General features: G+C 40.6%; 1 protein-coding gene across 1 annotated transcript; it reads right to left on the minus strand.

Moving 5' to 3' along the window:
* Positions 1 to 4,032: 4,032 nt before the first annotated feature.
* Positions 4,033 to 19,003, minus strand: trpv4 (transient receptor potential cation channel, subfamily V, member 4). The gene is made up of 17 exons (XM_085294306.1): positions 18,784 to 19,003; positions 15,837 to 15,917; positions 14,656 to 15,104; positions 13,907 to 14,082; positions 13,116 to 13,268; positions 12,478 to 12,618; positions 10,752 to 11,050; positions 10,484 to 10,663; positions 10,110 to 10,268; positions 9,363 to 9,455; positions 9,151 to 9,224; positions 8,622 to 8,787; positions 8,469 to 8,535; positions 7,954 to 8,258; positions 5,706 to 5,833; positions 5,491 to 5,612; positions 4,033 to 5,386 (listed from the first exon to the last, which is right to left on the minus strand). Exons 2-17 carry the CDS (start codon positions 15,843 to 15,845, stop codon positions 5,286 to 5,288), a joined length of 2,622 nt encoding a protein of 873 aa, XP_085150432.1. The 5' UTR covers positions 15,846 to 15,917; positions 18,784 to 19,003; the 3' UTR covers positions 4,033 to 5,285.
* Between the last annotated feature and the right edge of the window lie 2,310 nt (positions 19,004 to 21,313).

Here is a 21,313-nt window from a genome sequence, read left to right on the forward strand (position 1 = left end):
TGTCTGTCCTGTTATCCGCATTACTCCTTACTTTCATTCCTTCTTTCTTAAACAATTTTTAAAATCCCTGAAGAAGACCTTGCTGTAATGAAGATAAGCATATCAGTCTTAGGATTCACTTTGTGCATCACCGCCATATGCCGCGGCGACAATCCTTTTCACCTTTACAGCAGTCTATTGCAGCATCGGTAAGGCCTCGCAGTTCATGACGCATGTGTGGTTTGTGCTTTTGTTGCCAGGCAAGCTTTGGGACACAAAGGAAACAGTAATTTAATAATGTGGGACTGCCTGATTTTTTTTCTTATGTTTTTGCTCTCAAGCAAAGACAAATGCAGGCTAAGTCACAGTATACACAAATTTTCAAAGTGAAAGCATCTCCTTTGATGGTTGGACACACAAGCTGCGGCATAATGAAAGAACAGACCTATAAAATAACCACTGAAAAATTCCCTCCAGTTAAAACACCAAAAACCATTTACACTTGTTTTTTTCACTATATTTAACTCCATCGCTTATATTATATAACAGTCTAATATCAACTCATCTATAGGAATTGTGTGTTGAGAATTTTCCAGCACTCGAAGTAACTCAGCATACACTTAATCTAAATGTTGAACAACACAGGTACCTTCAACACCTCAATATTGACACTTTTCTTCTCTTTTCTCTCCTCGCTGCCAGCCTCTCCACCCACCTAAAACATCAGATAAGTCGTAGACTGATGAGCCAGCTGCCTCCACCAGAGCGTGTGGTAGTGGGAGACTGCACACTGATTTCATACACGCTCGCTCAGATAGAAAAAGAGCTCCGTGGAGCAGAAATGCTTCTCTTATTAGCAAAACTCATTCACCTGCACGCCACATTGAGTCCCTGGCAATTTCACAATAAATCATGAGAGATGCCTGTGGAGGCCGGGCAGCCGGCTGAAACTCTGCCATGGCCATGCCCTCGCCTGTCAGTTTAGACACTCTGAATCATTTCGGGTTCAGCGGCCTCGTTTCATCTTAGATGAACTGAAAGGTCATCTCACACGCCGCCTAACCAGTATGTTCCTGGCTCCTCCTCTTCATCGCCCGGTGCGTCAAGTGATTGCTCGCTACGTTTAGAAGCACCCCACTGCGGTGAAATATTTCACTGGGGATCATGGAAGGAATTATTTCGAAAAGACAATTAGCACTGGCTGAATACAGCAGAAAATGTGCTCCTGGAGTTATCTCTCAGGTCTGAGCCTGACATAATCTTCCCTTGTAGAGCGTCATTCAGTAACGATTTATCATCTCTTTTGCAATGAAAGTTGGAGAAATGATTAGTGGGAGTGTCACCAATATGAGCTTTCTTCTCTGTGCTGGTCTGCTGGACCTCAGGCAGACAATTAATGTTGTACTTTAAGTCATCAGACAGTCTGGGCTGTTGTTTGGTGATGAAAGAATGAGCTGGCCCAAGTCCAGTTCAGTATCCACTCATCAGCCTGAACACCTTAAAGCTTAACTGGCCAGACAATAGCGGAACAATTTGTTCTGCCAGTATCTAAGGTGGTTAGTTCACTTTAAACTTTGCTGAGACTGGCAACTTTTCCTTTTGTGTGGTTACTAAATGAAGGGCAGTTACGACATGATCCTTCTTGGCTGTCACTTGGTTTGTTGAGACACATTTGTGGCAGCAAGCATGCACATGCTGCAAGAGAGTGAGCCATTTTGTTAACAGTTCACACTTCCTGTGTAAGTGTGCGGTTCTAGAGTTGCTGACAGTGACACTCGCAGGACCGAGTCCTGCCCTACTTAACAGGCTACAGAGAGGAGGGAAGGCCAAGTTGTCAGCAGCGCTAGGTGCTCACTGCTTAGATAAACCTGGAGGATTAGTGGCCCAGTTAAAGTTGGGGCAAAGAGGATTAGCCTCTTCTCTGAGGTGGCGAGAGATTCCCTGTGTCCTTCAGCGCTGCTGGCCTCAGTGAGCGAGGAGAGAGAGGAGAAGGACAAGAGGTGTCCAGTCAGGCTTTGGTTATCATTAGTGAGAATTGCCGTTCCAGCTCCTCTTTAAATAGGGAAAGGTGAGGTGTAACGATGAAATGTGAAAGGCAATGAACCAGTCCATAAATTGTTGCCAGCTTGTGCTTTCATTAGGAAGGCAAAAGCCCATAATCACTGGCCAGGTGTTTCCAAGGGCATCAATAAGACCTGAGGTCCAGTGGGAAAATATATTTCATTGGCGAACCGCATTCTGTTCACTTTACCATATGTTTTTATAACAGTTAGCCCTCACAATTGATTATTTACAGCTATAATTAAAATATACTATATATAGATGCCCTAGAGTCACAACGGTAGACATGGCTAACACTCTGTCAACTGGAATCTCAACTTGCAACAGCGGTAGAGGAATTTAGAGCTCTGCAGCCATCAGCAGGCCAGAGAAGGAACTGCAAGTGATGCAGATGAGGATTGCAGAGGTCAGGAATACTGCATGAGTTTATGAAAATTAAGGTTCATTTTGACTTTTGTATACATTTTATGTAATTTTAAAACACTGTAGATAATGCAGATCTTAGATTGTAGAATTGTATTTTTTTCATGGAAAGAAAGGGAATATTCTTTATAACTATTATGATAATAGCCTAACTACATATGCTCACTGGCCACTTTGTTAGGCACATATGTTCAATTGCTTATTAATGCAAATCAGTCAGTCACCTCCCGGCACCTCACTGCATTTAGACATGCAGACATGGTCAGGATGACCCGCTGAAGTTCAAACTGAGCATCTGAATGGGGAAGAAAGGTGCTTTAAGTGACTTTGAACATTGCATGGTTGTTGGTACCAGACGGGCTGGTCTGAGTATTTCAGAAACTGCTGATTCACCGGGATTAACCCACACAACCATCTCTGGAGTTTAGAGAGAATGGAAAGAGAAAAAAGAAAATATCCACTGAGTGGCAGTTCTTTGGGTGAAAATGCCTTTTTGAAGTCAGAGATCAGAGGAGGCCAAACTGCTTCCTGCTGATAGCAAGGCAACACTATCTCAAATAACCACTCATTACAACCAAGCTATGCAGAATACCATCTCTGAATGTGCAACACGTCAAACCTTGACGCAGATGGGCTACAGCAGCAAAAGACCGCATTCTGTGCCACTCCTGTCAGCTTAAGAACAGGAAACCAAGGCTACAATTTGCACAGGCTCACCAAATTTGGACAAAAGAAGATTGCAAAAACAGATGAGTCTGAATTTATGCAGCAACCTTTGAATAGTAGGATAAGAGTTTACCATAAACAGCATGAACACGTGGCTCCATCCTGCCTTGTATCAATGGTTCATGCTGATGCTGGTGATGTAATGGGGTGGGGATATATTCTTGGCATGCTTTGAACTCCTTATCATTGTTCAAACCTCACAATTTACCTTGGTATTGTTGCTGACCATCTGTATCCCTCTATGACCAAAGTGTACCCATCTTCTAATGGTTGCTTCCGGCGAGATAACGCACCATGTCATGAAGTTCAAATCATTTCAAACTGGTTTCTTGAGGATTATAATGAGCTCACTATGCTACTGACTGCCTCCACAGTCACCAGATCTCAATGTAATAGAGAACCTTTGGGAGATTTGCATCATGGATGTGCGGCTGGCAAATCTGCAGCAGCTGTGTGATGCTATCATATCAACATGGACCAAAATCTCTGAAGATTACCTTGTTGAAACTGCGCATTAAAAATTAAGGCAGTTCTGAAGACATAAGAGGTCCAATCAGGTACTGGCAAGGTGTAACTAATAAAGTGGCTGGGGACTATTATTAAATGCAAACTAAACAACAGAAGTCATAAACTGATAGCAATTATTGGCACAGAAGAAAAGGAATCCTTTCAGCATTTCCTCAGATGGATTAAACCACATTAGACCGTCGTCTCACTCACTGTGGTCTAATGTCAGGTTTTATTTACCTTTGGGAGTAAAATAGCAACATGGATTTTTAATCATTCAAAACCTAACTGGAAAGTATTTTCTGTAGAAAAAGCACCCAAAAGACAAACAACATATAAAACACAGTCAGTGTTTACTGTTCTGTGCAGCAACGTACAAACAGTATAAAAATGAACAGTCATAGATTGGAAATGTAAACATAATGTGACTTTTAACAGTAATGAATAAGTGAAAATGAAATGTACAGCCCATCAGCTGTTGTGTAATGCAGTAACACAAACAAGCAGTGTTTTTAAAAACAAGCTATATAGGGCAAGGAGCCAATTGCAATGAAAACACTGCAGCAAATAAGGGGAAGTACATAATGGAGGGACTGAGAGTTGATTATGCAAATACCCCAGCTGCAAAAGAACACGGAAGGCTATTGTCTCCCATTTGCATACTTGCTTGACAACTATAACCTGCTCATCATGCCCACCATGTTCAGAATAATGTCTCTGTATACGTGTAATAATGTAAATAGTGTTTCAGTCCAAATGACGGCTGTGTCTGCCTAAGCTGGAATTCCTAGCCTGAGATTGTCAAAGTTTGGAAACTATTTAATTAATATCATATAAAAATGGAAAGAAATAGACTTTCTATAATAGATGTGTCCTCTTTGCAGACACTGCTCCCCTACACTTTAGAAAATGAACATTTAAATCAGCATGTGGAGCGTAATTAAGAACACACGGGGGAGGACTTTGCAAAACACAGTAAGAAAATTAAAAGTGAAAAAGTTCTATTCTATAAGTCTATAAATATTTATTGATATGTTTTCATAAAGAAGTATCTCTTATTGTAAATATAGGTGCAAAGTTTTATTACTATCACAAAAAATGCAATAATATTGTAATTATGCTTCTGCTAGCCTGCTACGATTGTGTTTTCGAAAGTATACGGCACTGTAAATGCTGAAATATTCTCGCTTTCTTATATCCCTGAGTATTCTGACACTGATGTCTGAAAAGTGGAGGTACAGTACATTTTTTTGAGATTTTCCATTCTTATGTGACAAAACAAATTACAGCTCCCTGCTTACAAAACACATTTTTTGTTATCCTTTTTTGGTCTCAGGGTTAGTTTCTAACAGCATTTAATGTCTTTAACTCGGCAATTCTTTATCCAGTGTCTCTGCATGTCGTCTGTCCTGTTACACAGAGTGTGCTGCTTTTATATTCGCGACAGCTTTTCTGAACAAAAGGCACAGGAGACGCGTGCAAATTAGTACACTTATTGGCCAAATCGTTCCCTGCAGAGTGATTTCACTGATGCTGATGGCTTTCTGCTGTCTCCTCATCACAAGGACAGCACTCATCATCTGCGGGAATCAGTGCCTGGGTGACAGCAGCTCCATCTCCACCGCGAGATCATGAGACTGAGAGCCTTTGCTCAACTCCACCGCCCGCGGGACCACTGTGGACCAGCGATCTAAGGCCGATAACAAGGAAGATTAAATGAATGTGTGGTCCAGATGAGTGTACATTGTATCTGTCTTTTTATTTAACCACGAGAATGCAACGAGAATCTCTCACCTCTCCTCAAAGCTCTAACGCCCTGCTGCAACCCGTTGGCTTGGATGGTATCACTCTTTCCCGGATCCTCGTTAATTATCGCCAGGTTCTGATTCCAGTGACACCAGTTAACCTCGTCCACCCTGATTACATAAAAGGACCCCATTAGCAATGAGATTTCTTAGTTGTAGCGCCGGCGCTGTTGAGTGGCACAGATTACGAATCAGACAGATCACCTGAAACACCAGCGCCGATCAGATGTGCCATCATAGTTCTTCCCCACCGTCACCATCTCTCCAACTCGAAAAGACTTGCGAAGACAGACCGGGAACGAGCGCTCGATGTCCAAGATAGTCGTTGCCCACTGGGAGTACAAATTATGAAAAATATTTGAAGTAAACAGAAACTATCATAACAAAGCAGATTTTGAAATTCAGCAGTAAAGCTGTAACCACAAGGGCAGCTTAATTACTGGTGGTTGTAAATTAGGGAAATATAACACAACATTTTGTCAGTGCTCGTTTACAGTTAAATACTCACAGATTTGGAGCACTTTGCCACCAAAAATAACAACATGAACTGATCTCATAAGTTTTAAAGTAAAGGTAAAATTATAGCCTAAAAAAAGTACATTTGGGATCCCAGAAATGGGTCTTCTATCACTGTTAATTGTTCTTAAATGCTGGATTTACTTGTAGTAGATGCTGTCTGTTATTATTATCAATATTATTATTATTTGCTGCTTTTTGAGTTATATTTGTATTGACATATTGTGTCTAACCAGGGACAAGGTCTGCAAACTAGCGAACTCCTGCATCAGCTGCATTTTTGTTTAAAGCAATGTTAATATCTATTGTCCCTGTTTTATGTATAAATAAATATCAAGAAGTTCTTGATAGTTTGCCATAAAAAATTTGTACATGTTATTATCATTATGTCTAGAGAATAAATCTTTGGCAACTATATGCTTCACAAACTGAAGATTTCCACAGGATGAACTGCAGCCTGATCTCACTGACACGTTTGAGGGATGCTGCAGCCCTCTTAATCACAACATAGTCATATTCTGAACTCTGTCATCTATTTGACTCCACCAGTGTATGCCCATGCTACCGTGTCGTTTTATCCGTTTGTGCTGTTGGCATACTGATATGTTTAATCACAACGAGGAAAGTAACCAAATACGGGTGGCAGGTGTTCATACACTAAACATGGGTCATTTTAGGCCGTTGTTAGGTGGTTGTTATGCATGTATAATTCAACTTCTCTGGATATGAATGAGACGTTACTGTGTGAATTTAATACGATTCAGTGCTTTCATCAAGTGTTGTAGGTACATTAAAGCCAAAAAACAGGTGTGAGCTTGTTGCTAGGTGGTTGCCAAGTAAAGTGATGGTGTAATAATATACACCATTTTCTGGATTTAAATATGACATTAGTTTGGTGAAATGAAAAATGATACAATGGTCATATAAGGTGTTATAGGTGCCTAAATGCTAAAACAGGTTATTTTATCATCATCATCATCTTTATTTATAAAGCACTTTAAAAACAACCACAGCTGACACAAAGTGCTGTACTAAATTACTAAATAATACAATTACATTAGATAAAAATAAAAGCCAAATTAAAGAAGAAAAAAGGTAAAATAATTAACTAGTTAGTTAATAAACGGTTTAATTTAAAAAACAAAAAACAAAAAAAAAAACAACTAAGTCTCACTACGGTCAAAAGCCAAAGAATAAAAAATGGGTTTTAAGACATGTTTTAAAAGTGGACAGTGAAGGGGCCGCTCTAATGTGCAAGGGCAAGTTTTTCCATAATTTAGGAGCAACAATAGAAAAGGCTCTGAGCTTCCTCCTGGATCTCAGTACTTTGTTACGTGTTCTCTTTTACAAGTTCCTGTTATGAGTTGTGCTGCGGGATTTTGAACCAGCTGCAGACGTGAGAGCAACGACTGACTGACCCCCACATAAAGTGAGCTACAGTAGTCCAAACAGAAAGAAATTAAAAAAAAACGGGGGAAATGAAAGCATTTTAGTCTGTTGCTAGGCAGATACTGGGCAACATGATGCTGTGCTAATAGCTGAGTTAGATAAGAACCTTCAGGGGCCTAAGATGCACCTGTGCTCAAGTCTGGTTGATCATGTAGGAGGAGCGGGCAGACAAAATAAAAAGAAGAAAGACACAGACAGAGGTGCTTTGTATTACAGTAAGTTATGGTTCTATAATTTTAAATAATCATCATGCTCTTTAAAATAAAACTTGTCAGTAGACACTGAGACCACAAATGTGTTAGGAAAGTCAAAAATCCAGAGTGCAGGAAGTTTATTTTCTCATTGGCTTCTATGTAATCAAACTCGTTTATGCTAGCAGAAGCGTCGCCCCCTGCTGGCAGTTATAAGGCTTTCATTTCTTTTCCAGTTAAATTATATGTTTAAATGAGCCTCGTTTTTCGTCGGCTTCCGCAAACAACTGACTCACCTGAAGCTTCCAGATTTTTTTGCTCTCCTTGGAGACCTGACCCACTGTCTCCCCCATCAAAGCGATCAACATGTTGAGTAGCAGCACGAAGGTGAGAATGATGTAAGTAACTAACAGGATGAGAAAGACGACTGGATCCTGTGCACTGTAGATCATGTCCAGGTCTCCCATCCCAATGGTGAGCTTGAAGAGGTCCAGAAGGAAAGTGCTGAAAGTGTTATTGTCCCTGCATGCAGGGTAGGTTGTTTGGTCGGTTGGGCAACTACCGTTACACACTGGGCACACTGTCAGCAGAGATACCAAGGCTGTGGGATGGAAACAAAAGGCAGGTTGGCTAAGAGTCTGTGAGCACTTACATGAACATTAACCTGAGAGGCAAGTTCTACCAGTCTGATTATTATAAATATGATGCTACAGCCAGCAGAATGTGTGATTATCATAAGGATTGAAAGCAGTTACTAAAAGTGTGACGATTGTATAATTTTTTTCAAGGTGCTGTTGTCCCGGTAGCTTACCTGATGCAAAACCGATCATGAAGAGCACATACACCAGCAGAAACCTGAAAAGGTCCTTGATAAGAATCTAAGAAGAAAACAAATGTTAAGACACACACAAGCCTTTGGATGTCTTGCATTTTTTTAATTAGCTGTCCATTTTCACAGTCTAACCTTTTGTATCATGATGCTGTAGGTGCCCGTGAGCTTCAGGCCCCTGGTGAAGTAAAGTGTGTTCATCCAGCCCAGGGCGAGTGCAAACACCATGACAGAGACGTAGGCCTTAATGCCAGACAGGTAGAGAGCAGCTGTGACTATGATCAATACAGAGTAGATGAAGCTAGAGAGGACAGAGAATAACTTTGTCAGTAAACCAGTATCACTGGTGAATTGTGTAATACTGAAGTAGGGATGATGGCAGGAAGATACGACTGCTGGCATTTGGCATTTTAACAGAATGTATACATCACGGCTAATGATCTAAATCAACACAGTTCAGAGAGGATGCTCGACATCCTCTGCTCTGTGTTTGGATCATGGGTTTAATTAAAGATTTAAAATATAAAACATGCCAGCGAGGAGGCTGACAAATTAATTAGATGACTCAATTAAAAGGATGCGAAATTTGCCTCGGGTAAAAGCCAGCAAACGATATAGCGGAGGTGAGGATCAGAGCCTGTGAGTACAGAGGATGGAGACTTACTACAGCAGTTGAAAGGATCCATCAATAAATAAAGACTTCACCCCAGGGCACTTTTTCAGGAAGAGGTCCTTAATCTGCAAAAAGAAAAAAAAAGTGAGAGAAACATTTCCACAGTGACAACAACACTGCTGAACAGGCTGAAAGAGACTGGGAGAAAGCATCAACCAAGCGATGGTCAGAATATAACAAGAGGTCGGAGGGCACACACTAACATTTGTGAGGAAGAAGAAGATTCCTGATGCCAGTGTGACAATCTCCCCGGCCATCCGCCAGTAGTCAGACGATGTGGTACGTGGGTATGGAGGCTGGAAGGAAGAACATCTGAACATCTTAGCAAAACACACAAGAAAAGCATCATATGCAGAATGTTTATAAGGAAAAAAGTGACTATGACCAAAAATTAAAGGATTAGTTTATCTTTTTGGAGGCCTATGTGGCTTCACTTCCTCGCTGAGAGTTGGATGAGAAGATTGCTATCAATCTTATATCTATCAGAATAAACCCCAAGCCTGCAGCTTTTATCTTAGTTTAGTATTAGCATGTAATCCCCCGTAAGATTTCAATTTGTCACATTTTACTCTGGAGTTTCACATTTCAAAGTTTGGATAGAGGTATGCTCACTGTTTCCCTCCTGCTTATGCTAAATAAAGATAACTGTCAGCTGCCTGTAGCTTAATATTTATTGTAAAGATATGAGAATGCCATCAATCTCCTTATCTGCCTCTTGGCAGGGAAGCAGATCCTCCGCACCCCCAAAAAAGTAAATATTCTTATAATGTAGAGCACTGAACTCCTGTTAGTGCAGAACTGAGCAAATATGGGACATAAAATTGCTGCTATAGCAGAGGATACATTGTATTTTATACATGAGACAGAACATAAAATTAAATCCCTGCAATGATAAATGAGAATATTCAAGTGGTGTCTTGAAAAGTCATTTTCAGTCATTTCACACCTACCTTTCCATCTGTTGGTTGGTAATAAGCCACCAGGGTGAATATGATCATGGTGATGAGGTAGGAGAACACACTGATGTAAAAAGTGACAGCAGCAAACCTTTTCCATTTGGCCCTCAACAGCTCATTGATGGGCTCCACTGCCAGCATCTCATGGCGGTTCTGACAACAGAGGACCAAAAACATGATGCTAATAGATGTGATGAAAACATAAAAACATAAATAAATCCTGATATTTGTATATGTATACAATGTGCCAGGTTTCCCGTGTATTTTTTATGCTTAGTTTAGATGTTTTAATAATCAAACGGTGGGCTCAAAAACCTTAATTTCAAGTTTTGAAAGAAAAAAACTAAGAAAATACTGTCTTTGTTTACCTCATTGTGACTGGTGTAGACAAGGATTTCCAGCACAGATGGCTCCTCGCCACATGTATCCAGTGAAGAGAGATCATAGAGGGAGGAGTACACTGGACCATAGGCCCAGTCCTTAAACTTACGGGACAGATGACGAACTTCCTCGTCTTTGATCTCACGTCGGATAATGTGTTGAAAAATCTGGAGGAACATGAACAAGGTGGCCTAAGCATCTTTGATCTGGACTTTCTATAATAAGTGAAAATGATGCTTAAAACATTTTATCTACCCCTATCTTGCCCAATCTGGCAGCCATCATGAGAGGCGACATGCCATCATTGTTCGGCACTGTCTCCAGGTTGCAGTCTGGGTAAAGCTTGGCAGTCTTGATTAGCAGCAGGTCATACATCTTTGTGAGGAAACGCGTGTTGTCCTTGGTGTTGTCTGCAATGTGCACCAGCGCGTGCAGCACCGTGTTTCCACGTGAATCCTGGCGTCGCAGGTCAGCTTTCTTGTGTGGATTCTCCGTCAGGTAGTGCACTATGTCAGGCTGGTTCGTGCAGGCAGCCAGAGAGAGAGGCAGCTCACCTGGGCAAACAGACAGAGTGTGTGTGTGTTCACTTAATTCTGAAATCACAGGAGATTATTAGGAAAGCTGCATTTCAGATTAAAAATAAGCAAACCAACAGGAGGGTTAATTAGGAACTGTAGCTGGTGTCTGTATGTCCCTGCAAAGCATACAAAACATGGATCAAAGATCTGACTTAAATCCCCCCTATGAAAACAGCACAATTAGCAGTTGTTTGAGGGAGGGGCGCAATGGGGCCAGAGTGCCAAAAGCAGCTGCTGAAAATGAGCCGTTGCCATGGGTGACAGATTACTTTGTCACCCCGCATAGAAACGCTCCTCTTCATGGATTTGCACGGGTGCATGCAGAGTGTTAGCGTGAGTCTAAATCCCATTAGCCATCAGCCCTGCCAGGTTCCTGTACACCTCACTGCAAAGCTCCGCAGCAAATTACTCACACTGTGCCCGGACACGCTGGGATTTGGGAATGACAGCCATGCTAAGTGCAAATAGAAATCATCCCCTGTTTGATGAGTAAGGAGTGTGATGCTCGATTGTGACCATACAGACAATTTTTAAATTTGGTTTGGGTAAAAAATACAATAAAATTTTTAAATAAAAGTAAAAATAGAGCCCATAATGTAGCAAATCTACTTGTCTTTTGACGTTTTAGGAGAAAAACAATGTGCATCATTTATATTGTTCGATTGCAATTAAAAATGATAACATGTATATAAAGACATTTTTTTCTGGGTACTTCACACAGCTGATGTCAAACCTGTTATATGCTGTCCCTTAGTAAAATCTGAACATTACCCAGCAGAGGGCAGTGTTGGGTTTACTTTACCGGCTCTGATGTAGTTCCCCTACTGCTGTTAGCAGGTCAATGAGGTGCTTTGCACCAGCAGAGGATGTTTACATTTCTCAAATGCAGGACACAGACACCTTTCACTGGATGCAGTCCTTGAACAGCTGACATAAGGTTCGTCTTTTCATGTGTTTTCAGAGCGTGACTAATGAAAGCTCCTCAATATGTCAAAAAAATCTGGGTAGAGGTAAAGGTGGAGCTCACCGCTGGACCACAGCAGTACCCTGAGTGTATTGGCTCTGCCAAAATGTCACTTCATTTCTCCATGGAAACAGCTGTTTATTTGCCAGAAAAATACTCCATGCGTTAACTACTTGATCTTGGCAGCTCCTGCGTTGCGCTGATGTGAATTCTGCATTGTAAAAAAGCTGAATAACCGCTTATGAGCAAAGCAGTGAGAGTGGAAATTGAAAATGTGACCGGTGAAGTCATACAAACCTCAAACAAACCTCCCAATTATATAAAGATTATATGCATTTCCAGGACTCTGTATGTGTGGCTGACTGGGACTGGGAATAGGTGCGCTAAAAGTAGAAAAACAGAAGCACATAAGTTTTTATGTGCTTACAAAGGTCTTTACCAAAGTAGAAGTAACCACCCTCGTCTTTGGGCTGGAAGAAGCGTCCCCTCGCCTGGGCATGAACGTCAGCTCCCTTTTCCACCAGCAGCTTCACATACTGCTTACAGCGTCGTTCGATGGCAATGTGGAGCGCTGTCTGGCCTGAGAACGCCACCGAACCCAGCAGAAGAAATATTACGTTATGTCATACCACTGCTTTGTGTTAATTAAATCAATGTGGAGTAAGGGTTGGGTTTGTGGACAGGTTTTCAGGAGCTCAAAGTTTTAGTAACTGTCTTCTACAATATTTCCCAAAAGTGCAAAAAGGAGTAAAAGCTCAGAGGTTACACTGAGTGACCTAACAACTCATTTTTTGTCACAAGGTGCTACTGTCTCACAGCTAACAGTGTAAGGAGTGAAAGCCAAACAAATGGTGTCTGGACTGTAAACAGTTGTTGTTTACTTCACCATTTCTCCAATTCAGGGTTCCAAGACATTGCAAACATATTAACTATAAACACATTTTCCCCTGCCAGCTGTAACTCAGGGCAAGAAGAAGGGACAGCAGCCCTATATACTAACCGCAAAATTCACATTAATTTAAAGCACAAATGCATTTTCTGCAACTGCATGTGGTCGTTTTGGGATTATTTTCATACCTCTGTAGTAGACGTCCCTGAAGGGCGTATTTATGAACTCTCTGAGACTCCCATTCTTCTCTGCTATGTCCACCAGCACTGGGATGGTGTTGTTCTGACGGCCATAAAGGTTCATCAAAGCTTTTGGCAGACATGTCTTACCTGTGTATGGCTCTGGTAGAAAGAAAAAAGTTTACCAGAAAGAAAAAGAAAAGACTTTAATCCAGACATATTTTGTTTAGAAAGGGATTTTATTTCTTTATTTAATCTAATCTAAGTGTGATACAAAAGCTTCCAATACCCCTTTAGGCCTCCAGCATCCAAGGCTACCCCAATCCTATCAGATGTGCTGTAGTACACCCCAGAACATGTACACGATAAATTAGCCCAAGTTTTGGGAAATAAATCAGTATTTGGGATTTACAGTAACAGGCTGTTAAAGACAGGGGTCAAACAAGCCCTTTTAAACAAGCTATTATGAGATTCTGAGCCTAAAAATAAAGCACTATTTAAACTCTCTCACAGAGGCCACAGTTTGCTGTGATTTCTCTGTGCTGCCTGACATAAAGCTCCTCAGACACACACAGGAAGCTTTGCACTGGGTCACACAAAGACTCTAACGTCATTCCACCTTTTCCTCTTAATATTGTCAGAGTCAAAACCAGATAGAGACAGGGAGAGGCGAGGAAGTGCAAAAGGTCAAAGGAGCCGGAGGACAAAGCTGAGCGCAGAGCTGACAAAACTTAAAAAAACCCCAAAAACATTAGAAAGAGTAGGAAACAAATATGAATCAACTGCATCTTAAAACGTACCTCTGAATTCCTCATCGGTTAACCTCTTGTTGTTACTTTGCAGGTACTGCAACAGGCCCTCGAGTTCCGCGGGGTCTCCACGTGACACACAGTCGAAGAGAAGCCAGCGGTTGAATACTTTCACGACTTTTGGAGGATCAGAGCTCTGGCTCTCGTCACAGGATGCCTCTGTTTTACTGAGATGACACAGAAACAGGATTTACGTTGCGTTACATGTTCCAACTGAACTGATGATCCAACAAGAGCAGGAACTCCCTGTGAACCAGTGAATTTTTAATATTTCACTGATAGAACATTAAGATTTTTTTTTTACTTACAAACTATATAAGCAATCAAACAGCCTTCACTGCTCCAATAAATAGACCTCTGTGCGTATGGGGCAGGTAGGGCAGCCAGGAACAGACAGCAGCCTTAATATTACCTCAGCGGCTGCAGGGGAAACAACAACATGCTCTCTGTTGGCTTTTAGGGACTGTGCTTCACACACAGTGCGTCTCTATGTGTTCAAACTGCACCACTTCATGTGGCACACCTCTGTCTGCAGAGTGGCCAATGTGGGAGGATTTTGTTTTTAATGACAAAACTTTTCCAAACTAGCCCTTTTGTCCACGGATAAAAATCCAGTATATTTTAACGACAGAAAGGTAAACGCCTAAGGCGAGATGTTTGAATCATTTGAATCATTTTCCATGTTTCCTGGAAGCACACAAATGTTGCAGTTTGAGAACAGCTTAGATCTTTTCTCTCACCCTCTTGGGAGCTTCTTTCTGCGTCTCTTCTGGTTGCTTGAGCTTCCGTAGGTGCCATAGTCAAAGAGTGAGTCCATGGGTGCTTTCTTGGGAGCAGGAACCACATTTGACTCATATATGGTGGATTCCAGGAGGTCCATCGGGTTGGATATGCCCTTCTTGAAAGCACCGTGGAACTTCATCCGTAGGTACTGTCTGCTGTCTGCGGGGTGGCCCGGCTGGGCCGGCTCCAGAATTGACTCCTGACTCGAGTCCTGAGTTGCTGGGGATCCATCCTGGCTCTCGAACAGGTGTGAGAGCTCAGATAAAGGGAAGGCTCCATCACCCTCAGGCTGAGCAGCCTCACTGTCTCCCAAATCCACCGAGAGAGTGTCTCTGGTTGGTTCAGAGCTGATGGTGTTGGCCTTGGGCAAGGCAAGGTGCCGCCTTTTGAAGATAGCAGATCGCCCCTGGAATACAAATGATAAAAATATTGTGAGGAAGCAGCAGGTTCTTTAAATGTCACAAAGGTCTTGTTTAAAACAAAAAGATAAATATTAAATCTGTTTATTTATGTAGAAAAATAACTTTTTCTAATATATTAATAAAGAAAGTCCCAGCTAGAATATTTGATAAGGATCTTTGGTCATTTCATTATTACTATTATTTTATTTCAAGCTCTTGCTTACTATTACAAGAGAGAGAGCTGAGCTGTATTTAATTATAGTGGACCTGACCATTTTCTGAGGTCACATTAGGAAGGAGGATATAAGACACAAGCACAGTCTCCAGTGGTCACCATCGCAAAGCTGCTTGCTGAAGGGTAAAAGCCTTAGAAAGGCGTCAGTGACTCCCATTTATATGCTGTCTGTATGAAATGGTATTAGACATGCAATTTTAAAAAACAAGTTGGTAAAAATCCCAAGATACTGATCAATACATTAAAAAAAAAACCCAGATTAAATACTTTATATGGCATTTGCTGTGCAGGGTTAAATTAAACTGTAATATGCCAGTTTTATTTAACGCTGCACAGCAGTGCTTTTAACATTAGACAATATGATGAGCAAACTGCACTCAGCAACACATTATTCTGACTAAAGAGAAGATGTATTAAGACTGCAATTACCACAGTGGCACTTGAAATCCACATTTAAAGCGTAAAGTAGATTTAACATCATGCATTTAGGAGTGCTCTGTACCTCATTCATCCCTTTTATCACAATGATGTGCCAAATTCCTCTTCGGGGGGAAACTGGAAATGATGCTGAAGCATGTGGGCGCTGTGCAGAGCAAAGAAAAGTAAGCATCAAGTGAAACAGTGGCACAAGAGCACAGACGAAACATCGGTATGTCCCTAGTGATACAACAAGAGTGTCTGTGTTTAGAAGAGGAATGTATGGAAAACTTTAAAAAAGGAGCAATGCCAACATCAGTACGAGTCTTGACTCCCATTGGTCGGTTGAGCGTGTTTTCTCTAGAAGGCAGAATCACACCACCTTCCTGTTTAACACGGGACATTTAGTAAATGAATGCTCTGAATGTTTTCCTATTACAGATGCGTATACAGTTGTGGTCAAAAGTTTACATACACTTGTAAAGAATATTAAATAATGGATCTACTGAGTGTCCCGTTATTTCCAAAACTCTGATTTTTCTCTGATAGAGTGATTGGAACAGATACTTCTTTGTCACAAAAAACATTCATGAAGTTTGGTTCTTTAATGACTTTATTATGGGTTAACAGAAAAAAGTGATCACATCTGCTGGGTCAAAAATATACATACAGCAACATGAATTAGCAATTTTGATGACTTAGAAAGTTGTCAGTGAACTGAGCTTCATAGCGTGGCCTCTTAACTTCTTGTGAGTGATTATGAGTGACTACAGCTGGTGACTTCTCTTAGACAGGTTAAATAGGGCTCATTGGATACAAACGCCCACAAATGCTACAATGGGAAAGTCAAAGGAGCTCAGCATGGATCTGAAAAAGTGAATTATTGACTTGAACAAGTCAGGAAATTCACTTGGGGCCATTTCAAAGCAGCTGCATGTCCCAAGAGCAACAGTGCAAACAATTGTTTGTAAGTATAAAGTGCATGGCACTGTTTCATCACTGCCAAGATCAGGAAGAGAACACAAGCTATCACCTGCTGCTGAGAGAAAATTGGTCAGGAGGATGAAGAGTCAACCAAGAATCACCAAAAAGCAGATCTGCCAAGAATTAGAAGCTGCTGGAACACAGGTGTCATTGTCCACAGTTAAACGTGTTTTGCATCTCCATGGACTGAGAGGCTGCCGTGCAAGAAGGAAGCCCTTGCTCCATAAGTGGCACCTTAAGGCTCGACTGAAGTTTGCTGCTGATCACATGGACAAAGATAAGACCTTCTGGAGGAAAGTTCTGTGGTCAGACGAAAGAAAAATCGAGCTTTTTGGCCACAATGCTCAGCGATATGTTTGGAGGAGAAAAGGTGAGGCCTTTGACCCCAAGAACACCATGCCTACAATCAAGCATGGTGGTGGGAGTATTATGCTGTGGGGCTGTTTTGCTGCCAATGGAACTGGTGATTTACAGAGAGTAAATGGGACAATGAAGAAGGAGGATTACCTTCACATTCTTCAACATAACCTAAAATCATCAGCATGAAGGTTGGGTCTTGGGCGCAGTTGGGTGTTCCAACAGGACAATGACCCCAAACACACATCAAAAGTGGTAAAGGAATGGCTAAATCAGGCTAGAATAAGGGTTTTAGAATGGCCTTCTCAAAGTCCTGACTTAAACCCCATTGAAAACGTGGACAATGCTGAAGAAACAAGTCCATGTCAGAAAGCCATCAAATTTAACTGAACTGCACCAATTCTGTCAAGAGGAGTGGTCAAAGATTCAACCAGAAGCTTGTGGATAGCTACCAAAAGCGCCTAATTGAAGTGAAAATGGCTAAGGGACATGTAACCAAATATTAGCACTGCTGTATGTATATTTTTGACCCAGCAGATGTGATCACGTTTTTCTGTTAACCCATAATAGGGTCATTAAAGAACCAAACTTCATGAATGTTTTTTGTGACAAAGAAGTATCTCTTCCAATCACTCTATCAGAGAAAAATCAGAGTTTTAGAAATAATGGGACACTCGGTAGAGCCATTATATTATATTCTTTACAAGTGTATGTAAACTTTTGACCACAACTGTATTATAGTATCTCTATGCAAAACACATGCACACACACAGTACAGCTGCAGCATACTCTCACACTTTGTGCAGCATGGACTTTAAAAAAAAAAAACAGGTCTTTATGAATTTGCTCAAGACAGCCAACCAATCTAAGCCAAACTCTGCTGTAAAAGAAGCAATACAAACAAGAAACCTGGGGTCCCACTGAAGCAGGAGAAATGACTCACAGCCCCTTTTGACACACTGGATTATCATGCCTTTACACCTCAGTGGGCATTTGATGGTAAAAAGACAGGCATAACAAAAGGCTGCCCCTGATTATTAGAAGACTGAAACACGAAGAGCAAAGACTGCTTTACTAAGGGTTTAGTGATAGGATGGGATCATAAAACATCAAGTTGATCCAAGGCTCATATCATCCATTAATGGGGTCGAGAAGTAGAAATTCATTTTTAAAAGTTTCTCAGTGTGAGTGACACTGAGGGTCCCCTCAGGGATGTGGGATTTCCTGCTTTGCCAGAGCTAACGTGACATTATCCAGAGCCACAGAGCGTGAGGACTGTGCCAAACGAGCGCAGGAAAGAAGAGCAAGCAAAAGAACAAGATTAGAATTATGATTTTGAGTAAGTCGTTAGTTGAAATACATTTTAAGAGTTCGAAAGATAATAGCGTAAAAAATACAAACATCTCTTTTATATTTATTCATAAGTGAGAAAATAAAAGAACACGGGAAAATATTTTTATATTTTTAAAAGCACAAAAACGACGTTAAAAATAAATTATGATGAAAACTAATAAGAAGAATAATGAACATACAAATTCATATCACTTTTTCTATACTAAGGTATTATTATAAAAAAAAAGTTTGTGCGCAACTCTCATTAATTATTCAGCTAACACAGATACAGTGAAATATATATATTTTTTAATTTCTTTAGCAGAAGAAGCCGTTAAAGAGTATGGCATATTCCTTACCTTCCTCTAACCAGTAAATCCAGTTTTCATTTTCTTAGAAATGTTTACAGCCTGCTCCGTAACTTTATCCCATAGAACGTTTGGACGTGTTTTCTCTGATCTAGTGTGCGCTCCTTGAATGCATCTTCTGCTTTAATGCAACTCCAGGCATCCAGATGAAAGTGAATTACCTAAAACAGTTGCCCTAAAGTCTCACAGAACAACGGCCGCTTTCACAAACTTTGGGTGGGACAAAGTGACCACATCCTTGCCTCAAAGCAGGAGCCAACACGGAAGTTTTGAGGTGAAGTACCACGTGTGGCCGCCAGGTGTTGACTCCAATGCCGCTCGAGGCTGACTTCACTGAAGTCTCCGGATTTTTCCTGGAATTACAAAGACACCTGAGCACAATTTACATGCCATTACAAGCCACTATGGTGCACCAGGAATTTTCTCCTCTTCTTGTACCGCCATAAACAACAGTTCCGAGCTGACGTTATCTGTTTCCTTGTTTGTTTGTTTTATGTCTACAGTACCTCTCATTCTGTCATATCAACATTACTGTGCAAAAGTCAGGAGTCATTCTTTATATTTTGGTTACAGTGAGCAAAAATATAAAGAATGGAGCCAGAATTCATGTCATTTTTTAAAAGTAGTTTTGAGCAATAGTTCTCCAGGCTTTCTGAAAGTCTTTTTAAAAAAATGCTTTGGACATTGGATGCTTTTTGAGTCCAGTCCTTGCACCATATCATTTTCACAGGTACAGTATGCTTTTTGTTTGTTAAGCCACTTAACACTGACCTATGACCCTTCCATGCATAAAAAGACACCTAACTCAAGGGATCAACCAGTGTTTTGTTTGACAGCTTAGGAAAGAAACTATTTTAAATTCTATCTTTAGTCTCTTTGTTAATAGCAGCCTGTCACAAAACATATAATTTGTGCTGATTTACTCAGCTGAATCTATTGAAAATGTCAAGATAACACAGTTTGACAGGCACAAAATAGTATTTTTGCATTAACAAGGTGGTCTCAGTGAAAGGGTGGCTGTCAAGAAACCATTCTTATGGAAGGGAAAGAGAGAGAAAAAGGCTAAGGTATGCCAAATCATACAAGAACTGGACTGGGTAGGACTTATGGAGTACTGAATTTCAATGTGAAATTTTTGGTTCAAATCATCGTTGTCAGAATGTACAGAGGAGGTCAGGGGAGAGAGGTGCAACAGTGTCTACACCCATCTGTAAAACACAGAAAAACTTGGTGCGTTTCAGGCCGGGATGTTGTAATCTTGTCAAAACTGATGAATTATGAAAGCAAAAAAGTGCAGTCAGACTTTGATCCACCCTGCAAAACCATCTGGAAAGCATCTGATTGGCAACAGCTTCAATTTTCAGCATGTCAATGATGAAAAATGTAAATTTGATAGAATTGTGCAAAGTCTGCTTTTTGCCTTATATGCTGTATTTCCATGAATATTTGCACACAGTTCAATAAATCACTGCACTTGTTTTCTTTTGCACCACACTATTCTGGAATTTTCATTTTATTTTGAAGGCATCTAATTTTATGCTAAACCAAAGCAGAGATTGAAAGTTAAGTTAATTGTTAACCTGGTTTTCTGTGCCAAAAACACATGAATGCACTGCTGAAACAACATACCTTCACACAGCAGCAGTTTGTCAGATTCTGACACTCTATTCCACTCTTCAAACTCGCACAATGGAGCGGAGAAGAGTTTACTAAATTCCTATGAGGAGGGTGTGGCAAGACCAATAAAAGGAACATGAGGCGCTATACAAAAGAATAAGAATGTCTGAGCAGTTATCAAAACAAAGAGCCACTTCTTTTGATGTTGTGATTTACTGCTTTTAAAGCTGCTTCACTGTGTATAGTTTATCACTGACCCCCACATAATGTAAAAAAGCTTTAGCATTTAAGGTTAGCCCAAGCACTGAGATTGCTGTAAAAATAGAGATGTCTTATTGTAAAAATATTGACAAACAAAACTGTCGTTGGTGGTCACAGAGAAGATTACTATCAAAAAGTATTTCATTACTAGTATAGTACAAAATTTGAGCCACCCTTCATTTCTTTTATATTTTGCTAGAAAAATTGGAAACAAGTGCAGCGATTTAGTATAAACATTAAACGTGGAAACACAGTATATAAGGCAAAAACTGAGGTTATAAAATTCTAATGAGTTTGAAAGTCAGCATTTGGAATGGCCATCTTTTTCTTCAACATGACCTGGAAAGCCAAGCTTCCCTGTATCTTAATCCATGTTAAAAAAAAATCCCGGTGAGGAAATCCAAGTAAGTTGATTCTGTTACTGTAACTAAAAATGTCACATTTAGATTCGTCACTCCATGAAACCTGTTGCCACTGATTTTCATTCCAGTTCTTGTGTAATTTTGGCTCTCTGTTTCTCTTCCTTAACAATGCCTATTTGACAGCCACCCTTCCCCTGAGATCACATTATTGGTGCAAAAATACTATTTCATGCCTATCAAACTGTGTTAGCGTTGGCATTTTTCAGCAATTCAGCTAAAGA

The sequence above is a fragment of the Mchenga conophoros genome, linkage group LG12, assembly GCF_057382185.1.
Source record: "Mchenga conophoros isolate Kocher_MC1m ecotype Shallow Benthic linkage group LG12, M_conophoros_male_GT1.1, whole genome shotgun sequence".
NCBI classification, from domain to species: Eukaryota; Metazoa; Chordata; class Actinopteri; order Cichliformes; family Cichlidae; genus Mchenga; species Mchenga conophoros.